The sequence below is a fragment of the Alligator mississippiensis genome, chromosome 5 (assembly GCF_030867095.1).
Source record: "Alligator mississippiensis isolate rAllMis1 chromosome 5, rAllMis1, whole genome shotgun sequence".
NCBI classification, from domain to species: Eukaryota; Metazoa; Chordata; order Crocodylia; family Alligatoridae; genus Alligator; species Alligator mississippiensis.
Window position 1 is genome coordinate 149461373 of NC_081828.1, and position 23143 is coordinate 149484515.

At 42.8% G+C, this 23143-nt stretch overlaps 1 protein-coding gene across 12 annotated transcripts in view; it reads left to right on the top strand.

Annotated features, from left to right (window-relative positions):
* The window catches only part of ZNF385D (zinc finger protein 385D), a 752238-nt gene that overhangs the window by 518488 nt on the left and 210607 nt on the right, over nt 1–23143 (top strand). For all 12 annotated transcript variants that reach the window (XM_059728861.1, XM_059728862.1, XM_059728856.1 and 9 more), the window contains one exon: nt 1182–1324. In XM_059728861.1, the coding sequence (XP_059584844.1) occupies nt 1182–1324 (143 nt within the window). The remainder of the gene's footprint in view (nt 1–1181; nt 1325–23143) is intronic.

The following is a 23143-nucleotide window of genomic DNA, read 5'->3' on the forward strand; positions in this document are numbered from 1 at the left end:
ATATCCAACCTAAACCTTCTTTCATTAGGATGAAACCTAAGTTAATACTTTTGGTTTATTAGCAGTTCATGCGTCCTTTCCATCGGTGCTTTAAAGCATTTCAAAAAGGAACTGAAAAGTCGGCAAAAAATGTGGTTTTTGATAATTTGGCTCCAGCTGCTTTTATACCTGGAAGCAGAAATGCTGATAGCCTGCTGTGACTAGTTAATCAAATCTTGCATTGTTAGCCCTCAGTTAAAAGTTGCGACCCCGGTTAGCAGCTTTGCTGGTCAGTTCTGGACAGATTTAGTGTATTATTCTGACTGTTCTTTCTATGAAAAATATGTTACTTGTCTACAAAGTGTGTGTGTCTGTGTGTGTGTGTGTGTAAGGCAGGCAGAAGTTTCCGATTGTTCCACATTACATGTTCAATGAACAGGACAAAACTTCGCATTTTCTGGGGTGTTTTTTAAATGTTTCTTGGACTGTCACCAGCAGGTTTTTACAGTCTGCTGCCTGCCTCTCAGATTAAAAGAACACTGGCATATTTTAACAGTTTCCTAGGATTCAAACAGTCTTTAATTAACAGTGAATTCATGTTTTGGAATGTAACCAAAACATGGGAGACATTGGAAGCAGAAATTGAGTTTGAAGACTCCCAGCTTTCAGTCATCTGGATTATATTGTGATCCATGGCAAGAAGCAAACAAATAAGTAAAAGTATGGTCCATTGCAAGCAGGTAGCTGCTTGTTGGTATGCCAAGGAGAGTTCCTCATTTACATATTGTTCCCACAGAACTGTTCATTGGTAGCTTTAACAAGGAGGAGGTTTTGTCTTTTTCAGAAATCTGAATCAACCTCACCTCCCACAAAAGCAAAAGTGTTTACCAGTACCTTTCTAACTGCAGTAGTGTTCAGAATTGCAGCAAATGCTGAATTTCCTCATTTTATAGTAGTGTATTTACAACATAACTGTATTGATCAACTCTTGAGCCAGTAAGTTACTATTGTCTGTTAGGTTTGGTTTTCATTGTAAAGTTGTTAGATAAATGAGCATTAATTAAGTCAAGAGAGCAAAAAACTTATAAACAGTCAACAGCTGAAATCATTTTTAGCGCTTGGAAAAACTTTTCCAAAGTTTTTTTAGAACCAAATTGATGTGGAGATTCTGAGTAAAGATGTTCCTCTCTTTTCCCTTGAAGGTGGTACATGCCAGAGCCCTGCTCTTCCCGCCCTGGTACGTCCTCCAGCCCCACCTTTGCAGCCATCGCTGGATATTAAACCATTTCTTCCATTTCCTTTGGACACTGCAGCAGCAGTCAATCTCTTCCCCAACTTCAATGCAGTAAGTATAATAATGATGAATTTATGTCCATCCTATTGATTTATAAGCCTCAGTAGACACAAAAAATCTTGAAGTGGAATGTTTTTATATTCACTCAGGATATGAAAAAAATGTACTAGATTAGGTTGTGGTACATTTGTTACAGAGGTGGATCCAAAATGATTAGCTCTCAATAAAATGATAAAACAAAACACAAAATACTCAAAGTAATAAAGTAAAATGAGGTTGAAAATACTGTCAATACCAGGTACATTTAGGGCCTTGTTAGATCTTATGGTGTAAGATGACCAAATGTTAATCGATTTAATGTTGTTTGGCTTACTGGAGCTGTCACATGGTAAGATAAAAAACCTGTTCTGACTTTCCTTCTCCTGCACAGCTGTGACTTGCCACTAGAGACTTGGCGAGCAGGGGCAGGACTAGGGGCAGGACCAGCTTACTGATCCCACTGGGCAGACAGCAGGCCCACCACTGTGTTAGTTGCAGTGAGAGCAGAGACATGGGGGAGCAGTTTCCCTGGGGCTCTCTGGTCTCACTGAATCTGACACAGTGGCTCCACGCTAAAAGCAGAGCTGTCAGGGCTTGTGCCTGGTGGCACTGTTGTCAGTGCAGAGCCACTGTGTCAGTGTCAATGAGACCAGAGAGCTCTAGGGCTGCAGCCCTGGAGCTTGCTCACTCTGAACTCCAAGGGGCTCAATCCTTTTTTATCTGAAGTTCAGGTGGCACCCACCTCCCACACCATTGCTAGCAGGAGCAGAGCCAATATGGGTGGCAGCAGGAGGCACCACAGCTGCCAGGCACTCCAGGGCTGTGGCACTCGCTCTGCCCAACATCCCTGGGATGTGAGGTGCTGTGCCAGCCCTGCTGTGCCCTGGTGTCCCTGCTTGTCAGGAGGGAGCACTTCATTCTGGGATACTGGAGGACTTCAACTTAAGCAGAGTAGCTGTGTAGTAGTCACATGGCGATGGAACAGGAAAAAAATTAGGTAGATCATAGGTAAAAGTATACTGCGTTAATGTAACTTTAAGCTGAATAGCGTGTGCTTTCAGTTGCTTAAAAGGTGTTAACATGCAACCAGTCCAGGGGTTAAGAGCTCCAAAGCTGCCTAAACTTTCCATGTAACAAGGCCTTTCCAGAGTACTATATCCGAGAATAAGTTTAGCGTAATGTTCTTCACCATAGGGTACTTTCATTTCTCACTTCTGAGAATAAAGTGGTGTAGTAGCATAACTAGAGGGGGGTGGGATGGGCACCTGACTCTGGTGTCAAGTTAGGAGGGATGTTGGAATCACTCCCGACTCCTGCAGAGTTTGTACCCCAACAGCATACTAACGCTGGGAACTCCAAAACAGTTTTTGGCTGCTGCTGTTTTCACAGCCACAGCTAGGGTGGGCAGAGTGTGTGGCAGCAGCAACAGCTCAGCCAGGGACTGTTTAGGAGTTCTCAACATGCGTAAGGATGCTATGCTTCACAACTCTTGCAATCTGAGCACTCTTCTCCCGCTCTCAGAAACGCGCGCCTCTTGCCCTCACTCTCCAAACCTGTATGCACCCCACACAGCTTTTGGAACCATGCTTCCCTTAGGGTTAGTCGTGAGTATCAACTCTGCTTGTTATGCCACTGTAATAGTGTATCTTCAGTAATTTATTTTAGGCTATCTATGACTTTAAAGATGATCTGTCACATTTTGAGCCATGTGCACTATGTCTAAAATGTTTCCATTCTTTTTTTTTTTTTTTGGACAAAGAGGCTCTTTCCTGATCTTTCCATTTTTCTTACTTTTGGCTGAGGTAACTAATATATCTCTGTACAGTGCAAAGCTGCTGTACCTTCTGCCTGAGACAATTAATGCAATTAAGCCACTATAAATTCATTTAAAGTTTATTATTGCATTTACAGCATTTAACCCCTTTCTGCTTTACTGAAAGCATTACAGTACCAACTGTAGCCCCTTATATTGCATACGAATAACACGTATTGTAAAAGAATTACAGTGAGAAAATAAAGAAGAGGTGGACATTTTTATACCAACAAAAAATAATTCCAGTTTACATATTTAAAATTTGTAATTAAAATGAGTCATAAAATAACAAGGACAAGTGCAGAGTGCTACACCCAGGGCACAAAAATATCCAGCACATCTACTGGCTGGAAAGTGACCCTCTCAGCAGCACAGAAGCAGAAACAGATCTCAGAGACATAGTGGACTCCAAGATGAACATGAGTCATCAGTGTGACAAAATCATCAGCAAAGCTAACTGCACTTTATCATGCATCAGCAGATGCATGACATAAATCCAAGGAGGTGATACTTCCCCTCTATGTGGCCTTGGTCAGACTGCAGTTGGAGTACTGCATCCAGTTTTGGGCACCGTACTTCAAAAAGGATGTTGATAGACTCGAGATGGTCCAGAGGAGGGCCACTCATATGGTTAGGGGCATGCAGGAGAAGCCCTATGAGGAGAAACTCAGGGAGGACCGAGTTAGGGAACTTCTGGAGGGGCTGGACATGTTCAAATCAGCAGGTCTAGACTTTCTCCACCCCAGGGTTCTGAGGGAATTTGCAGGGGTTATCATGGGGCCCCTGGCACGGCTTTACGAGCACTCGTGGTACTCTGGCCAGGTGCCAGAAGACTGGAAGAAGGCCAGTGTGGTCCCCATTTTCAAAAAAGGGAGAAGGGAGGACCCAGGCAACTATAGGCCCATTAGTCTTACCTCGGTCCTGAGGAAGCTCTTTAAGAAAATTATCCAGGAGCACGTTTGTGAAGTACCAGCAGGGGGGATGATGCTCAGGGCAACCAGCATGGTTTCATTAGCAGCAGGTCCTGTTAGACCAACCTGATTACCTTCTATGATCAGGTCACAAAATCATTGAACGCAGGTGTCACAGTGGATGTAGTCTTTCTGAAATTCAGGAAGGCCTTTGACACTGTCTCCCACCCCATCCTCATTAAAAAAACTAGGTGACTGTGGTATTGAAGCCTACACAGTCAGATGGATCACAAATTGGCTGAGGGGCCACACCCAGAGAGTGGTGGTGGACAGGTCATATTCGACCTGGAGGGATGTGGGCAGTGGAGTCCCCCAGGGCTTGGTCCTCAGGCCTGTACTGTTCAATTTCTTTATTAGCGCTTTGGACAAGGGGGTGAAAAGCACCCTGTTCAAATTTGCTGACAACACCAAGATTTGGGGCAAGGTGGGCATGCTAGAAGGGAGGGACAGGATACAGCTGGACCTGGACAGGTTACAGGGACGGGCGACTGAGAATAGGATGGGATTCAAAACTGGCAAGTGCAGGGTGCTGCACTTGGGCAGTAAGAACCATCAGCATACCTATAGGCTGGGGAACTCCCTTATCATTGGCACAGTGACAGAAAGGGATCTTGGAGTGATTATCAATTCGAAAATGAACATGGGCCACTGGTCAGGCCATAGCTGGAGTGCTGTGTCCAGTTCTGGGTGCCGCACTTCAGGAAAGCATTGAGAGGGTCCAAAGGAGGGCCACTCGCATGTTCCGGGGACAGCAGGGCAGACCCTATGAGGAGAGGCTATGGGACCTGGACCTGTTCAGCCTTCACAAGAGAAGGCTGAGAGGGGACCTGGTGGCCATCTATAAACTCACCAGGGGGGACCAGTGGGGAATGGAAGAAACCCTGTTCCACCAAGCAACTCCTGGAGTAACAAGGAATAATGGCCCTAAGTTGTTTGAGTGTAGGTTTAGGCTGGACATTAGAAAGCACTACTTCACAGTCAGGGTGGCTAGGATCTGGAACCAACTTCCAAGGAAAGTGGTGGTGGCTCCTACCTTTAAGAGGAGGCTTGACAATTACCTAGCTGGGGTCATATGAGCCCAGTATTCACTCCTGCCCAGGGCAGGTGGTTGGACTTGATGATCTAGTTAGGTCCCTTCCGACCCTACAACTATGAAACTATGCACCTGGACCTGTTCAGCCTCTGCAAGAGGAGGCTGAGAGGTGTTCTTGTGGCCGCCTACAAATTCATTAGGGGGACGCAGCAAGGGATTGGATATGCTCTTTTCACCAGGGCACCTCTTGGGGTAACAAGGAACAATGGCCACAAACTGATAGAGAGCAGATTTAAGCTAGTTATCAGGAAAAACTTCTTAATGGTAAGGGTGGCCAAAATGTGGAATAGGCTTCCAAGGGTGGTGGTGCTCTCCCCTACCTTGGGGGTCATTAAGAGAAGGCTGGATAGGCATCTGGCTGGGGTCATCTGACCCCAGGACTCTTTCCTGCCTAGGCAAGGGGTCAGACTTGATGATCTGTTGAGGTCCCTTCGACCCTGGCATCTATGAATCTATGCTTATACTTCAAATAATAGCAACACTCAGTAATTAAATATTAATTTACTTGTTTTGATGTCTTTAAAATAATACATACATACTGGGCGTGTGTACACGAGACACTCACTGTGCAGTTGTTACTGTGCAGTCATTTAGTACTTGTATAACCAAATATTAAATAACTGTACAGTAACTGGCATTACCACACAGTAGCATCCCAGTACGGTTGCCTAGTGATGCTTACTGTGCAGTAGCTCAGTAAGCATCTGCACAGTAGTGTTGCACAGTACTGTTGCACAGTAGTGTTGCATCACAGCTTATGCCCAGTGACATTACTGCACAGTATTAACGAGATGCTGAACAGTAAGTGTCTCATGTAGATGTGCTCACTAAATAATTATAAATATAGTTATGTTGACCTTTTATATGCAAACCAGTTAACCAAAATACACACTAAGGGAGACCCCAGAAGTAATGTTACAAGCCAATGAGCATAGCATCCTATCTAAGCTGTTCAGAATCTTTTTTTTTAATAAGCTTATCAAGAAAAATGCCTATGTGGAAATGAAATAATATTTTACAAAATGATTGTGTGTTTGTAACTGTTACAATTAATACATTATGAAACCATAAGAGAAATTAACAACTTGACTTGTTTTTTTCTTTTGCTTTGTGGTTCTTTCTTGCATTTAACCAAGTGTGTGACATGAGCCAGCTATATTCTTAGCTTTTATTTTTGTCTCTTTTCCTTAACTATCATAATTTCTGTGTTGAATGTTTTAATCCTAATTCAAGTATAATTTAAATTATGGATCTTCCCACCAGGCTTATTTTGTTCTTTACCCCTAAAATACTCTCCTACCATTAGTTCCTTTATTGCACGGGTGGCTAACCCACGGCTCTGGAGTCCAAACTTCCAAGTCCGTACTGAGTAATGTGCTCGTTGTGAGCAGTCGCGTCACGGGATGTGACGTAATGGCTATGGAAGTTGGTCACCGTGTGCTTGTGCAAACATCCATTGAGATGCTTATTAACTTCTAAAGAGCTACATGTGGCTTGAGAGCCGCAGGTTGACCACCTCTGCTGAATTGCGTACTTCCCACTCCCATGGATAGTTTCTGGACTGTTTGCCTCTCCACTCATCCGATGAGCAGGAACTAGAAATCTTAGTGCGCAAATCTTGAAGTTCATTCTCATTTAGTATTGCTACTTGTGCATCTGCTGTATTACCAACTGAATTTGCCTTTACTGAATACAGCATTTCTGAGAATGAGGTTGTGATCATCTGGACTGCTGCCCTCTGTTTCCTGTCATGCTCTACATTGAGCATATGCCTTATTGTATAACTCTTACGTTCTACTGCTGTGTGCTGACATGCAGCTTCATAATTCCTAGCCTATGGCTCTATCAGTATAGTATTGAACATAGCTACGTTTAACTTGTATGCTTGAGTTGGGTAATGGAAACCTGGTAACATGCAGCCTAACTATGGAGTTTAGTGCATTTCTAGAAATTCTTCCCAGCCTGACAGCTGCATCTGATATTATCAGCCCAAGGAGAAGGTAGCTAGATTTAACTTTAAACAGGGCATTCTGACAAGTACATGCACTAAACATGAGAGAAAGTATGAGGTTGGACCAAAAATGCTATCCTAAATGAGAAAGTTCATGTATGATTACATTTTAGCAAATGTCTATATTATTTTATATCCAGTCACCTGAAATATTTTTAAAGAGGGAGAACCTATCTCAAACATCTCTGCTTGACTGAAATTGTAGTAATGTCACTGGAGAAAAAAAAGTGGTCTCTCAGGTAAACAGACTCCAAGACATTTAGGACCTTATAAGGCAAAAACCATTACATTAAAACTCTACCCAGAAATCAGCTGGTGATCAGTTCACATCATGGTGCAATTGTGCAGTGTACTCATAGAAAAACACTTTAATTAACAAGCAGGTCACACTAGTCTCAGCCCCTGAATTCATATATGGGGTGATATTACGTGACTTTAAGGATCTAGGCGAACTAGATAAGAAAGCAACGTAGAGATAGTTATAAAAGCAATTTACAGTTTACTTACCTGGTGTATTCTCTAGGGCAGAGGCTGTTATGTATGTGTGCAGTGCCTAACACAAAGGGGTCCTAATCTAGATGGGGTTTAGGGAGCAACTGCAGTATAACAGAAAATAACAGTTATCTTTTATGTCATTCTTTTCTCTGTATTTCAGCAAAATCACCAAAGGAAAATTCTTTTGTTTGACTTTATCCTGATTTTATTCTCAGCGCCAAAGCAGTTTCTGATGGAAATAAGAGAAATAAACTGAATTCTGACTGACCCCTGGAAGGCAATCCTATTTTTATTCTCAGAGCCAAAGCAGTTTCTGATGGAAATATGAGAAATAAACTGAATTCTGACTGACCCCTGGAAGGCAGGGCCAAGAACAGGTTGGAACATTTTACCTAAAGAAGTGGTGGAAGCTCCATCCTTGGAGGTTTTCAAAACCCAGACAGACAAAGCTTTGGCTGGGAAGATCTAATTAGGGATTGTCCTGCTTTGAGCAGGGGTTGGACTAGATGACCTCCTGAGGTCTCTTCCAACCTGGGCCTTAGAGAGATTGGTGAAAGGAGACAAGGAAAGTCAAGTAACCCAAAAAATGCAATGAAGATATTTTTGTATGTTGAAACCATTAAGTTTTATAAAGTGACATTTTCAATTTTTAAAACAAACATTAAAACACTGTGCTAATTAACAATCTGGTTAGCTAAACATTTGTAGGCGCTAGATTCTTAATGGTATAACAAATGTGTACCTGCAAGTTGTGTGTAAAAGGAAACTATAACAACTTGGCCATTTAATTGGAAGACAATCTGCTGCTCTGCAAGCCCTAAAAATCTCCTCTCCTCTCCTCTCCTCTCCTCTCCTCTCCTCTCCTCTCCTCTCCCGTCCGTCCGTCCGTCCGTCCGTCCTTTCTTTCTTTCTTTCGTCTTCAGTTCAGTATAAAGTTAGCTGATAAAAAAAACTGAGTATAGTTTTTACTGAATCTGCACATAGAGGTTTAGAACATATTTATGTAACTTGTTGATCTTTTTTAATTTAAAGGCAGCTTTCTGAGTGGTTAAAGGGAAGAAAATTATCTGTGCAATAGGAAAATAATGATAAAGATCCAGTTCTTAGAGATGTTCGAAAATATTTAGCATACATTTGCTATTCTCCACACTTCACACTTTTCAACTGAAGAGTCTTTGTGTGTTTGTCTTCTTTCAAAATGCATTTTTAACTATCTAAGAGGTGAAGCCTTAGGAATATTAACTTAAAATATTTTCAGTTACTGCATGAAAAACAAAAACAAAAAAAATCAATTTCTTCAGTTTCTATTGTTTTTCATCTAAGGATAACAAAAGTCCCTACAAATACTAACTCACACTTTTGTGGATTGATTATGTGAAAGATACAGCCCATCGGCAAGATCTGGTCTGTAGAGCCACAGAATCATTGGAAGTCCCATATTATTGGAAATACTTTAAAGTTTTTACAATTAGTGTTAGCCACATATGAAATTTACCAAATGAAATCTGAGTATGCATATCACAATAGTTTTTTCTGTGAGTATGTTGTCTTCTCAAGTGCTGTAGCAAAGACATTTTGACAGAATGCTACCAGAAAGTAAAGCCATGATAAAAGAAAACAAAATGGCTTAAGTTTAGTATGAATCAAAAGAGCATTGTTATATGCCAACATGTTAATCAGAATGAAATCTATGTTGTCAATGATTTTAGCTTAGTTTAAAAGCAAAAGAACTTTGTCAGGTGAGTAATTACAATGCACTATTTTTTGTAATTTGTCTAGAAAAAAAAAAGCAAAGAACCTTATTGCTTCTGGCTTGCTTTTTGAGACAAACAGATAGAAATCCTTAGGCTTATGCTATAAGCCTTTTGCAGTTGGCTTTGAAACGGATTTTTGTCTTACTTTTTCACGTTGTGTGGTAGTACAGATGAATTGTGAGCTATCTATATTTGTCTTCATCACTCACTGTTCAACAGAAATATTTGTTAAAGTGTTTGGAAAGAATATACATATACATTGCATAGAGTTTGAGTGAGTTGTGGAATAAAGTTACGGTTCACAAATACTTTTTTAGGCCATAGTTTTTTTCACTGGTCATGATATTTAATCAGCTTGCCGACAAAAAAGGGGGATCTAGGAATAAGCAAACAGAACAAAGTCCTGAAGACTGACATTTTGACTTAGTGTTTACAAAATATGAATGAACCAAGGTCAATTTGAAATATTAAATTATTTGTGCAAGCCAGGTTTGTATGCTATACATAAAATCCTTAATCTATGCCCTGCATTCTACCTGCACTGTATGTGCCATAGTGCAGATCTTTTTCTATGGCTGCAAAACACACAGCTCAAGAAGGTGTTGCAAAGGCAGATTTTGTGCTTATCCAGTTCTGAGTTAATGGTGTGTAGGTCCACTTACCTACTGCAACTTAGGCTATGTACAGACATTCAGTTTCTCTTGGCAGAGTTGCTACTCTCCCAGAAGAGATCATGAGTGTAAAGATGTTTAGGAATTTTTCTGAGAGCAAAAATGGTTGCTCCAGGAGAAAAACGACTTGGAAACAACTAGGGTAAAAACACTCTAGTGTACAGACATTTGCTCTCCCAGGAAGCACCATCCTCCAGCATTCCAGGGTGCTTTGTTCTCCCTCCCCCCAGGGAGACAGTGTGTCATGCAGGCTTGACTCTACTGCTCCATTTGAGTAGGGAGCAGAACATACCCTCTTCACAATCCACACATGGTGGTACAGGGAGACACAGGCAGACCCTGAGTAACCTGGGTCAGCCCAATGGGATTGTCCTGTGCACAGTTGCCATCTGTTTCCAGAAAGACTGAAGGAGGCTGCAGAGCAAACTGAGATGTGTGTATAGGGGGCCTCTGACTACTCATTGTAAGCACTGCTTTTCATAGACTCAACATTCCAAGAATCTCCAGGTTTAGCTCTCAATAAAGGTTTATCTTACCTGGAGAACAAACCCAGGAATTCTCCCAGATCACTTGAATATATATATGCAGCCTTACAACAGTTAGTACCAGCATCCTAAAAAGCCATAACCAGTATAAGAATATTCCTTGGGCATGCATGGATGAAATCAGGAAGGCCAATGTGCATTTGGACTTGCAGCTAGCAAGGGATCTGAAGGGTAACAAGAAGGGTTTCTACAAGTATGTTAGCAATAAGAGGAAGATCAGGAAAAGTGTGGGTACATAACTGAATGGGGGAGGCAACCTAGTGACAGAAGATGCAGAAAAGGCTGAAGTACTCAATGCCTTTTTTGCCACAGTCTTCACAGGTAAGGTCTGCTTCCAGACTATTGCACATGGCAACCCAGTTTGGAAAGAGGGTGAGCACCTGACAATGGCAAAAGAACAGGTTAGGGACTATTTAGAAAAGCTGGATGTGTACATGTCCATGGGGACAGATACAATGCACCCGAGAGCGCTGAGGGGGTTGGCCGATGTGATTGCATAGCCACTGGCCATTATCTTTGAAAACTCATGGTGATCGGGAGAGGTCCCAGACAATTGGAAAAAGGCAAATATAGTGTCTATAATAAAAGAAAGAAGGAGGATCTGGGGAACTACAGACCAGTCAGCCTCACCTCAATCCCTGGAAAAATTATGGAGCAGGTTCTCAAAGAATCAATTTCTAAGCATTTAGAGGAGAAGAAAGCAATTAGGAACAGTCAGCATGGATTAACCAAGGGCAAGTCATGCCTAACCAACTTGATTGCCTTCTAGGATGAGATGACTGGCTCTGTGGATATGGGGAGACCAGTGGATGTGGTGTACCTTGATTTTAGCAAGGCTTTTGATACGGCCTCCCACAGCATTCTCCCAGGAAAACTAAGGAAGTATGGGCTGGATGAATGGACTGTAAGGTGGATAGAAAACTGGCTGTATCATTGGGGTCAAATGGCAGTAAGCAATGGCTCAATGTCTAGTTGGCAGCCACCAATCAAGTGGCATGCCCCCAGGGGTCTGTCATAGGACCATTTTTGTTCAGTATCTTCATCAATGATCTGGAAAATGGGTTGGAGTGCACCCTCAGCAAGTTTGTGGATGACACCAAGCTGGGTGAAGTAGTAAGGTTAGGATTCAGTGAGACCTAGGCAAATTGGAGAATTGAACCAAAAGAAAGGCATCATAGGGCAGGCATCACAGTCCAGCCACTGGCAAGGATATTTAAGCACCCGTGGCAGTCAGGTGAAGTACCCAAAGATTGGAAGTAGGCCAGTGTGGCACCTATCTTCAAGAAAGGGAGGAAAGTAGATCTGGGGAACTACAGGCCAATCAGCTTGACTTCAATTCCTGAAAAGATTTTGGAAAAAATTATTAAAGAAAACTTTCTGACTCAAGAAGTCTATGGGCCAACAACAGGTAAAGTGCTGCTCGACTTGGTACTAGCAACATGGGATGACCTAATCAGTGGCCTAACTATCAAAGAGAAACTGGGTGACATTGACCATAAGCTGATCACCTTCACCATCTGCTGTAAAGATGGCAAGTCAGCCAGCAATACAGAAGTCCTTGACTTCAGGAAAGTTGACTTTGACAAGCTCAGGAGGTTTGTCAGTGAGGCCCTAAGGGAACAGGACCCAAAGGGGAGGGGAGTTTAGGAAGACCGCTTGCTCCTCAAGGGAGTGATCCTGGATGCACAAGCAAAGTCTATCCCATCTCGGAGGAAAGGCAGCAAAAGGGCACAGTGGCCCCCTTGGCTCTGCAAGGAACTAGTAGACCTCCTGCACCTAAAAAGAAAGACCTACAAAGGATGGAGGACTGGATCCACCTCCGAGGAGGAATATTCTGCACTGGTCCAGACCTGCAGGGAGTAAACCAGGAAAGCCAAGGCTGCGACCGAACTCCAACTAGCTACAAGTATAAAAAGTCCTTTTTTAGATATGTGGGGAGCTGGAGGAAAAGCAAGGGGAACATTGGACCCCTGCTAAACTAGATGGGACAACTGACAACCAACGCTCAGGAAAAAGTCAACTTGCTAAATGGGTACTTTGTGTCAGTTTTTCACCAGTCCCAAGGGACTGCCCATTACAGGATGGGAAGGCCTGGGTGAGGGAGATTCCTTACCCTCCATCAATGCTGACCTTATGAAGGAACACCTTGAGAGGCTGGATACCTTCAAGTCAGCTGGCCCTGACAGTTTACACCTCAGGGTACTCAAGGAGCTGGCAAGCATCATAGCTCAGACCCTGACATGGATCTTTGAGAACTCCTGGCACTCTGGTGAAGTGCCCGAACATTGGAAGAAAGCCAATACGGTGCGTATCTTCAAGAAAGGGAGGAAAGTGGATCCTGCAAACTATAGGCCCATCACCCTGACCTCTATCCTGGGGAAGGTCTTAGAAAAGATTATCAATGAGGCCATTCTTAACAGACTAGCCAATGGCAACATCCTGAGTGATAGCTAGCACGGGTTTCTTGTGGGTAGGTCTTGCTTGACCAATCTCATTTCCTTTTATGACCAGGTGACTTATCACCTGGACAAGGGAGAAGAGATTGATGTCATATATCGTGACTTTAAAAAGCCTTCAAGCTGGTATCCCATGATCACCTCTTAGCAAAACTGGCTTACTGCAGCCTCGGCTTTCCCATGATCTGCTGGCTGGGGAATTGGCTCTGTAGTCGGACCCAGAGGGTGGTGGTTGATGGAAGTCAATCGTCATGGTGAGCTGTAACCAGTGTACATCTGTCCACCTCAAGACTCTGTCCTTGTGCCTATGCTATTCAACATCTTCATTAATGATGTGGACATTGGTATCAGAAGCGGACTGGCCAAGTTCACTGATGACACCAAACTTTGAGGTAAAGCATCCACACCTGAGGACAGGAGGAGTATCCAGACTGAGCTTGACAGGCTCAGGAAATGGGCAGATGAGAACTTGATGGTGTTTAACACCGAAAAATGTAAGGTTCTCCACCTTGGGAAGAAAAACCTGCAGCATCCTTATAGGCTCGGCAGTGCTACGCTGACTAGCACTATGGACGAAAGGGACTTAGGGGTCATGATTGACCTCAAGATGAACATGAGCCACCAATGTGATGCTGCAGCTAGTAAAGTGGGCAAAACACTGGCTTGCATCCATAGATGCTTCTCAAGCAAATCCCAGGATATCATTCTCCCATTGTACTCGGCGTTGGTGAGGCTTCAGCTGGAGTAATGTATCCAGTGGATACAAAAAGCATGTGGAGAAGCTCGAGAGAGTCCAGAAGAGAGCCATGCGCATGACCAGAGGTCAGGAAAACAGACCTTGTGATGAGAGGCAGAGAGCTATGGGGCTCTTCAGCCTGGAAAAGTGCAGGCTCAGGGGTGATATGGTGGCCGCCTATAAGTTTATATGGGATGCTCACCAGGATCTGGGGGAATGTCTGTTCACCAGAGCACCCCAAAGGATGACAAGATGAACGGTCACAAACTCCTCCATGACCGTTTCAGGCTGGACATAAGGAAGAACTTCTTTACTGTCCGAGTCCCCAAGGTCTGGAATAGACTGCCACCAGAGGTGGTTCAAGCACCTACTTTGAATGCCTTCAAGAGACATTTGGATGTTTATCTTGCTGGGATCCTATGACCCCCTGCTGACTTCCTGCCCCTGGGGCAGGAGGCTATACTCAAAGATTTTCCGAGGTCTTTTCCAGCCCAAATGTCTATGAAATCTATGAATTCTAGACAAACTGGCTGAGGACAACATCCTGAGGGATTGCCAGTGTGGGTTTGTTGCAGGTAGGTCTTGCCTGACCAATCTCATTTCCTTCTATGGCCAGGTGACATATCACTTGGACAAGGGAGAAAAGATTTGACGCCATATATCTGGACTTTAAAAAAGCCGTTGATCTCATGTCCCATGATCTCCTCATGGAAAAATTGGCCAACTGCAACCTTGGCTACATCACAGTCGGATGGCTGGGGAATTGTCTCCAAGGTCGGACCCAGAGAGTGGTAGTTGATGGAAGTGAATAATCATGGCACTCCATGACCAGTGGTGTCCCTCAAGGCTCCATCCTTGGACCCATACTCTTCAACTTCTTTATTAATGATGTGGACACTGGTGTAAAAAGTGGACTGGCCAGGTTCGCCAATGACACCAAGCTTTGGGGTAGAGCATCCACACCTGAGGATAGGCTGGTGATGCAGGCTGACCTTGATAGGTTTAGAAAGTGGGAGTATAAAAACCTAATGACATTCAGTATGGATAAATGCTAGGTACTCCACCTTGGGGGAAAAAAACCTGCATCATACTTATAGGCTTGGCAGTGTTACGCTCGCTAGTACCATAGCCGAAAGGGACTTCAGGGTCATGATTGACCACAAGATGAACATTAGCCACCAATGCGATGTCACAGCTGGTAAAGCAAACAAAACTCTGGCTTGCATCCGTAGATGCTTCTCAAGCAAATCTCAGGATGTCATCCTCCCACTGCACTCAGCCTTAGTGAGACTGCAGCTAGAATGCTGCATCCAATTTTGGGCTCTACAATTCAAGAAGTATGTGGAGAAGCTTGAGAGAAGAGCCACACACTTGATCAGAGGGGATGGGAACAGGCTTTATAAAGAGAAGCTAAGAGCCCTGGGACTCTTTGGCCTCAAAAAGTGCAGGTTCAGGCATGACCTGGTGGCAGTCAGATGTGTATATAAGGGGTGTACATCAGGATCTTGTGGAATGCCTGTTCACCTGTGCGCCCCAACGGTCATAAACTCCTCCAAGACCGTTTTAAGCTTCTTTACTGTCTGAGTCCCAAGGCCTAGAATAGACTTCTTCCAGAGGGGTGCAAGCACCTACTCTGGCCACTTTTAAGAAATGATTGGATGCTTATCTTGCTGGGATCCTTTGACCCTAGCTGACTTCCTGCCTCTGGGACAGGGGGCTGGACTCGATCTTCCAAAGTCCCTTCCAGCCCTAATGTCTATGAATCTATGAAATCTCATGAGGTTTAATAAGGACAAGTGCAAAGTCTTGCATTTAGGGTGAAGCAATCCCATGCACTAATAGAGTCTGGGGACTGACTGGCTAAGCAGAAGCTCTGAAGAAAAGGACCTCAGGGTGATAGTGGACAATAAGTTGAATATGTGCCAATAGTGTATCCTTGTTGCAAAAACGGCATACTGGGTGCATTAGTAGGAGCACTTCCAGCAAATAGGGAAATGATTATTTGAATCTATTCTGGACTGGTGAGGCCACATCTGGATTACTGTGTCCAGTTTTGGGCCCCCCACTATAGAAAGGTTGTGGACAAGTTGGAGAGAGTCCAGCAGAGAGTAACAAAAATGTTTCAGGGCCTGGGGCACAAGACTTATGAGAAGAGGCTGAGGGAACTGGGTTTATTGCATCTACAGAAGAGAAGGCTGAGGGCGGATTTAATAACAGCCTTTATCTACCTGAAGGGTGGTTACGTAGAGGATGAAGCTATATTGTTTTCAGCAGAGAACAAGGAGCAGTGGTTTCAAGTCACAGCAAGGGAAGTTAGGGTTAGATATTAGGAAAAGCTTTCTCATTAGGACTGTAACAGGCTACCTAGATAGATTGTGGAATCTTCATCTTTGGAGGTTTTTAACACAAGGCTAGACAAAGCATTGGCTGAGATGATATAGTTGAGGGTAGTTCTGCTTTGAGCAGGGGAGGGTTAGTCTAGATGACCTTCTGAGGTTCCTTCCAACCCTAGTTTTCTCCAATTTGGCCATTCTGTGTGTATATGTGTCTGTTTTTCCCTCCTATAAGTGTTGTCCTTTCTTGCCAACTAACCAGTAAGAACTCTAGCAAGCCTTAGCTCAAACCCCAACAATGATGTTCTTGTAATTTTACTCTAAATGTTCCCTTATGTTTTGGAGGCTCTGTTGGCCCTGTTCTTGGAGCTGTTTGAATTTTATAACAGTTTATTTCAATGATTTTCTGCTGTTTTGTTTAGGATTATGCTCTAGTTAGAGAATTTGACGGTCTTTTGTGCTTATGAAGAACAGCAGGGACCTGTAGCCAGATGAACGGCAGGAATCTTGCAGCCTTAGAGGGGTTTATTCATGGGCAGAGCTGGGGGAATATTGAAAGAAAACTTCCATGAAAAGTCGCTTTGGAATTTAAATTACATTCATATCAGCTCCATTCACGTTCCTTCTGTTTTCGCTTTCTGTGGAAATTCAGGTTTCTCGCATGAATACTCTTGGGAAATGAATTTTAAGATCATATTCAAATATTTTAGGTTTGTGTTTTTTCTTCTTTGCACAGTGTGCTACCTCTGATATTTTTAGGAGAATGTCCTCAATACAGCCAGGGTACAGTTCTTTCATTTGCATCTGTTTCTTCTTTGCCTCTTGTGTCAGTGTCTTTACAGCTCATGAAGGGCCAAAATTAACTAATTTTTTCCACTAGGCAGATTAGTTGCATCATGTGGCCTCATTGATGTCTCATTATTGGTGGCATTCATGGGTGCCTACTGAAGTTGCCAAATGCAGGTTGCATTCATCCTGGAGTGTTTGCAAGCAGAAATGTTCTTCATGAAGCAGGTTAAGTATGTGGCCTTCCCACTCTTGTATGTTTCTCCATTCTGTATTGTCAGTATATTTCTCATTCAAGTGTGGCTTACTGGTACTTTTTTGTTGCTCCTGCTGCAATTAACGCTGGACCAGTAAGAACTAATGGACTTAGAATTGATTCTGCTTTTCCATATGAGTGAAATAGCCTGTTGAAACCATTCCTTGTATAAACTGTTGTCCACTACTAAATTACATAACAAAAGGATTTTGTATCTACTAGATTGTAGAATTTCAGTCCAGTTATAAGGCCTTTTATTGAGCAGTAACATGGGCTTGATTTGATCTGTGAAGGTGAAAATCCACAGACACCATTTTCAGTTCCTGAAATGAAGTTGATGGGGTATCTTTTACTTTACTGCTGTAGTTTGTTTATCTAAACAAGACAAAAAAAGTGATCTGAACATTTCATATGTTTGTTTCTTTAACTGATGATTAGTAATAGAGAAGGAATAAGGCTTTCCTAGTTATCTCATCCTGCCTTACATTTATCCTAGAGGGCGCTGCACAGTGGGTTGGCAGATAAGTAGCTATCTGAAAGTCATAGCATCCTACACACAGTGGCAATAGCACAGCCCTTTCTGGGGACTGAGAGTCCCTCAGGCTCTTACTTTGCATGCAAAACATTTTCAAATAGGAAATTAAATGAAGTGCTCTTCAGATTTGTCAAGTCTTAATGAGTGTAACAGCTTAAAATAAATTTTAATACAGCATTTTAAGTAATGTTTTAATCAGCTGATGTTTACACCCTTTATCTTAATAGAGCTCAGATGAAAAAGATCAATGATTATTTTGTTCTGCAAAGACTGTAAAAACGTTAATGAGTAGTATAGTAAGTATAACTCATAAAGTCTACAGTTTAAATATGATGATTATTAACCTGTTTTTAAAAGGCTGCTATTAAAGGGAAAAGAAATTACTTAAAGAAATTGTTAGAGTATTGTAGTCTGAGGAGGAAAAAGAGCGAAAAAAATTCTAAATAAATAATATTTTTGTTAATAATACAAACATTCACAGGGACTTTAAAATAAGAAACAAATCTTCCTAGTATCTAGGCTTGTTTGCATTGCTAACCTAGATGTATAACTAGTTTGTTAAACTTAATCACAACCCGTACTTTGTTCTTTATGGAAAATTTTTCAACAGCTAGACATGGCAATAAACATTCATGTGTAAAGCAATTTACTGATAAAAATATATTTGTGAGCACAATTACCTTTTTCTGTGCATGTATATAATTTGGAATATTAATTTAGTCTAAAACATGTTTCCTTCCATTTTGACAAATAGACGATTTTCCCTTCCCACTGTTTTTAAACCACAGGACTTTTGGCTAGCAAATGAGACATGGTTAAGAGTCATTCCACGATGTACATTATGATGGAATATTTCTATTGTGTCCATATTCTGTCTAATTTATTTTATTTTATGATATTTTTGATAAGACAAGACAGTCCCCAAAGGTTATGTGTTGAACTTGTACAGTAGAATTGAGATTTAGAACTCCAAATTCTCATGCAACTGCTGTTTTTCCTGGCGTCTTGCCTTTGGCCTTGCTGACTGCTTCAAGTAGTGCTGTGTAAATATATCTAGACACATGAAATTAACAGTCAAAATAATTCATAATTAAGAGTACAAAAGACCATATGTCTTCTGAAATCCACGTTTCTCTTTTAAAGATATCATGGTCAACACTCATCATTGCATAGTAAAATCATTGCCCTAACATCTTTAAAAACCAACAAATTAATGGAGTGCTATAATCCAAGCATTGTGATTCATAAATGAGACATCAGTGAATTAAAAAAAAATAGATGATATTATACATGCCTATTTAACCTTTTTATCAAGAGGGATGACAGTGTACTTAAGGAACTTGACAGCTATTCTACACAGTGATGAGCTCTGAAGAGTAGCCATATCTAAAGTGGAACAGAACAGCTATTTAACAGTCCAGGACAGGAAGTTAACTAGTCTGTAACAAAATGCAAATACAAATAATTTAGACAGCTAAAATTTAGTTTACATAAAATATCCTTTTCCTGGACCTGGAGGTTTAGGGTGTGGCATGCATTGCTCACATTGCTGTGAAGCAACTTAAAATTGGTAGGTCTGACTAGCTGAATGTAACTTTTATAGTAGAATGTCCACACTGTCAGCTCTACTTCAAGTGGCTTGGAGAGTTGTTCTAGGAAGAGAAGATATCGCAAAGACTACCAGAAATCCCTTGCTATCATAACAGCTACTTAAGCCTATGGGTAGTTCATATGTAACTTAAAGGAGCCCTGGGGTTGCTCTGTTGCATGAAGCTGGGAAAATCCATAAGCCATCCTTGAGTTCAAGAAACCGGGAACATTGCCTAAAGCCATTTTTGCCCCTCAGCTGCAGCCGATGATCTAATCCTTTTATTTTTTCACAGTGTCATAGAGACTTTAATGACTGCAGCTAGTCAGTAGCTCAGTTATTTTTGTCATAAAAAATATAGCATCTCTGATAACCTAAACTAGTTCTGATTACCAGTTTATTGCTTACTCAGTGTAAATTATGTATAAGCTCACTACTTTTTCTAGACCCTTATGTCTTCTGTCAGTGATGTTTCTCAAATGCAAGTCTCACCTGACTTGGCTCAGATAATATGATACAATGTGGCTAAATTATACTAAAGCAGATGGTCTGTCAGGCTAGGTTCAGATATTCAAAAAACCTAAAGCAGAGTTGATCTAAGTTACATGGTTTTCTGTAAGCTGCGTACTTTAGATTGGTAGTGAACATAACACACATTCTCCCTTTGGTGGGAGAAAATCTTAGACCGGGTTCTGCAATATTTAAACCAGTGCTGAACTTCTGTTCTGTTACAGGTATATACAGGTATAGACCATTTTTGTGTGCCAAACATCTGTTTTGTTATAGGTATAGACCAGTTTCCCATCATTTATACTGGTAAAAGTGTAATGTCTGTGCCTGGCCTGAATGTCAGTACCTACTTTGAGTTTGCCCACTATTGCTTTATCCCAGCCGTAATGTTATACTTCAGTGTATAAGGGCAGGGACATAGCTAGGAAAAAACCTTGGAGTTACCTGCCTTTGGTCAGAGGTGCTCTGGTTGGGAGTGCTGGTTTTAAAGCTAGGGACGGAATTGCTCATTGGCACTCATTTTAAGAGAAGCAACTGCAGTAGAGGACACAGAGAGACTGCTGAGGAGTACTAGATACATGAGCTGCATTCTGCCTCTACAAGCACCATGAAGGCCCACTTCCGTCATCCGCTGCCAATGTCCCCCTGTGCCCTCCACTGCAGCATTAAGGGGAAGAAAGCATGCATATAGACGGCAAGGCTCCCTGTATACTTTGTTGGCTCTATACTTGTTATACAGGTATTTTTACATAGGAATCCTAAGGAAGCAAGGATTTTTCTTGCTCATCTTTACTGATTAAGCATTCCACCTCAGTTCATAAACATTCTGCCTACTGCCGAGGTCAGCAACCTATGGCTTATGTATCGAATCCAGTGGCATTTGGTGCTGGGGGCTTTGCCCATGTCGTGCTGCTCTGTGGCTGGATGTTGTGGACCTTTCCTGTGATGCACTGCAGCTGGATGGTGAACAGAGTTGATGATGGTGAGCATCAGTGGTAGCAGTTGGGTCCTAGCACTGGCCTGACTTGGACTTAAGCTGAGGCATTCTGGCCTGCCACCAGAAAAGGTTGCTGATTGCTGGCCTATTGAGTTTTCCTGAATTTATTCTTAATATTGTACATTTGGTGAAGATTTACAGGTGGCATCTAACACTCATCTACCAAGAACTGCAGAGACAATTTACATCATACCATGAGGCCCCATCTATACCTGCATGGCAGGGGGCATGATTGTGGGTGTAGCAGGCCACGATGGGGTGCTCCTGCACTGAGCCACCCACCTCACTGCACCCAACCAACTTTCAGGCTCCAAGTGCCTCCCTGGGATTGCCTCATGTCTATCCAAACCCCTTCCTGGAGCACACCTGCTAGCCTGGGGGTAGTGCTTCCACCACCCAGGGTCTGGCCTGATCCTGGCACTGTGCCCCCTGAGAAACACAGGCCTAGTAGTCCTTGAGGGTACTCGACCCACTTCAAGAACTTGGGGTGGTTCCCTCAGTCTGAAGCACAAATAGCGGTCTCCCTTAGTCAGCCGAACCAAGGGGACCCCAAGACATAAACTAGACCCACTCCCAATAAGTCTCGCACACTAGCTACAAAGAAGAAAGAAGAACTTTATTAGTTACAAAGAGTAGGTTTGGAATAGGGTACAGAGTAGGGAATAGGCAACATTAGAGAAATCCCTAGAAATATTAGAGAAAACTGGCATGGCTGGGTAGCCTTTGATCACACATCTGAGTTACTGCAAGCTATATATATAGTTAGATCTCAGGTAGCTTACTCACAAGTATCATCCAGAGGTAGGTGGAGATTCCCTTTGAAGGCAGGCAGTTCATTGATCATGAGTTTCAAGAGAGGGAGCAAGTTTCAGATGGTCCACCTCTTCTCTTTCTGAGTTTTCATCATGGCTACTACTCCTGCTCCTGGGCAGTTCTTAACTTATATAGACCTTATGTTCTCATTTACCTGGCCCAGTAGAGGCCAGCACCTGTTGGGTGGTAGCCAGCCAATTTGAAATGCATCACTGGTTGCCACGTAGACTGGCATTGCTCAGAACAATAGGGAGCATAAGCCCCTCACCCAGGTATGTGATGCCAGTCACATAGGCAGAGGGAGCAGGTTTCCCCCCTCCCTCAGGAATGTATCCAACTCAGGTTACAACTCAGGGTTACCTATAGAGCCCATGGGATGTCTGCCCTTTGCAGTGACCATGTTAATGAAATTGTCACATAGCAGAGTTTTTGGGGAGAGACAGAGGTGGCATTCTGCCACTGTGGGATCTCACATTAGATCCAAGTGCACCTTATTTCTGGTGCAGGGGAAGCCCAGGTTCAGGATCCCCCAAGATGGCTCCCTCTGCACTGGCAAGAAGCAGGTTCCCATGGCTGGGAGCCCCTTTGCTGAGGGGCTCATAGCCATGGGGGCCATGCACAGCCAGGACCAAAATCCCCATCAGTTGTAGGGCTCTTGGTTCTGGCTGACAGTGAGGTGCAGCTGTGGCCATAAGCCCCATGTGGACTGAGGGTTTCATGAACCCCCAGGCCTTGGGGTTCATGGCAACTGCATGCCCTAGGCCTTGGGAGTTTCAAGGTGCACCCTTGCAGCTGGGAGCCCTGTCTGCTGACTGGGCTCCCATCCCCAGGGGAGACCCTGCTGCACATGCAAATTAAAGCTTGATAGCAACCAGCTATAAAGTTATCATACATTTGAGGTCTGACTTTATAGCTGGTTGGAGCTTTTTTATCATGTGATAGATACTTTGCATGTGTCACTGTTCTTAAGGTAATTGCACAATTAATCAGTTAATTGTGCAATACCTGTAACATTTAGGGGGCCTTAGTATTAGCTCCATTGGGATCCTTTGGAAGCTGGTATGCTCTGTGTTGGAAGGGTTAAAAATTAATTATTAAAAATTTGTTTAAGAAAAGACAAAAAGTTGGGACGTGTAACTTGCAATAGCAAATAGCAAGCCATGCCATATCAAGTCTAAGCATTGTTGTTAATTGCATATGCAAAAGGGTGCCATGAGTGCATGATAGCAGGGAATGGATAAGGGAACATCCTAAATCCACTATGTAGCTCATATTTTATGTTTGAAATGTATGGATTTGCTAATTACATGAAAAAGTGATGTTACTGATGTTGCCAAAAGTCAGCGATGACAAGGATATACCAAAGGAATGCTGCCAAAACAGTGCCCTCTGGGACTGCAGTATTAGCACTGGGAAGCAGCTGGTGGTTAGTAAATAACATAGGCAGGTTTCTGGTAGAACAGTCATG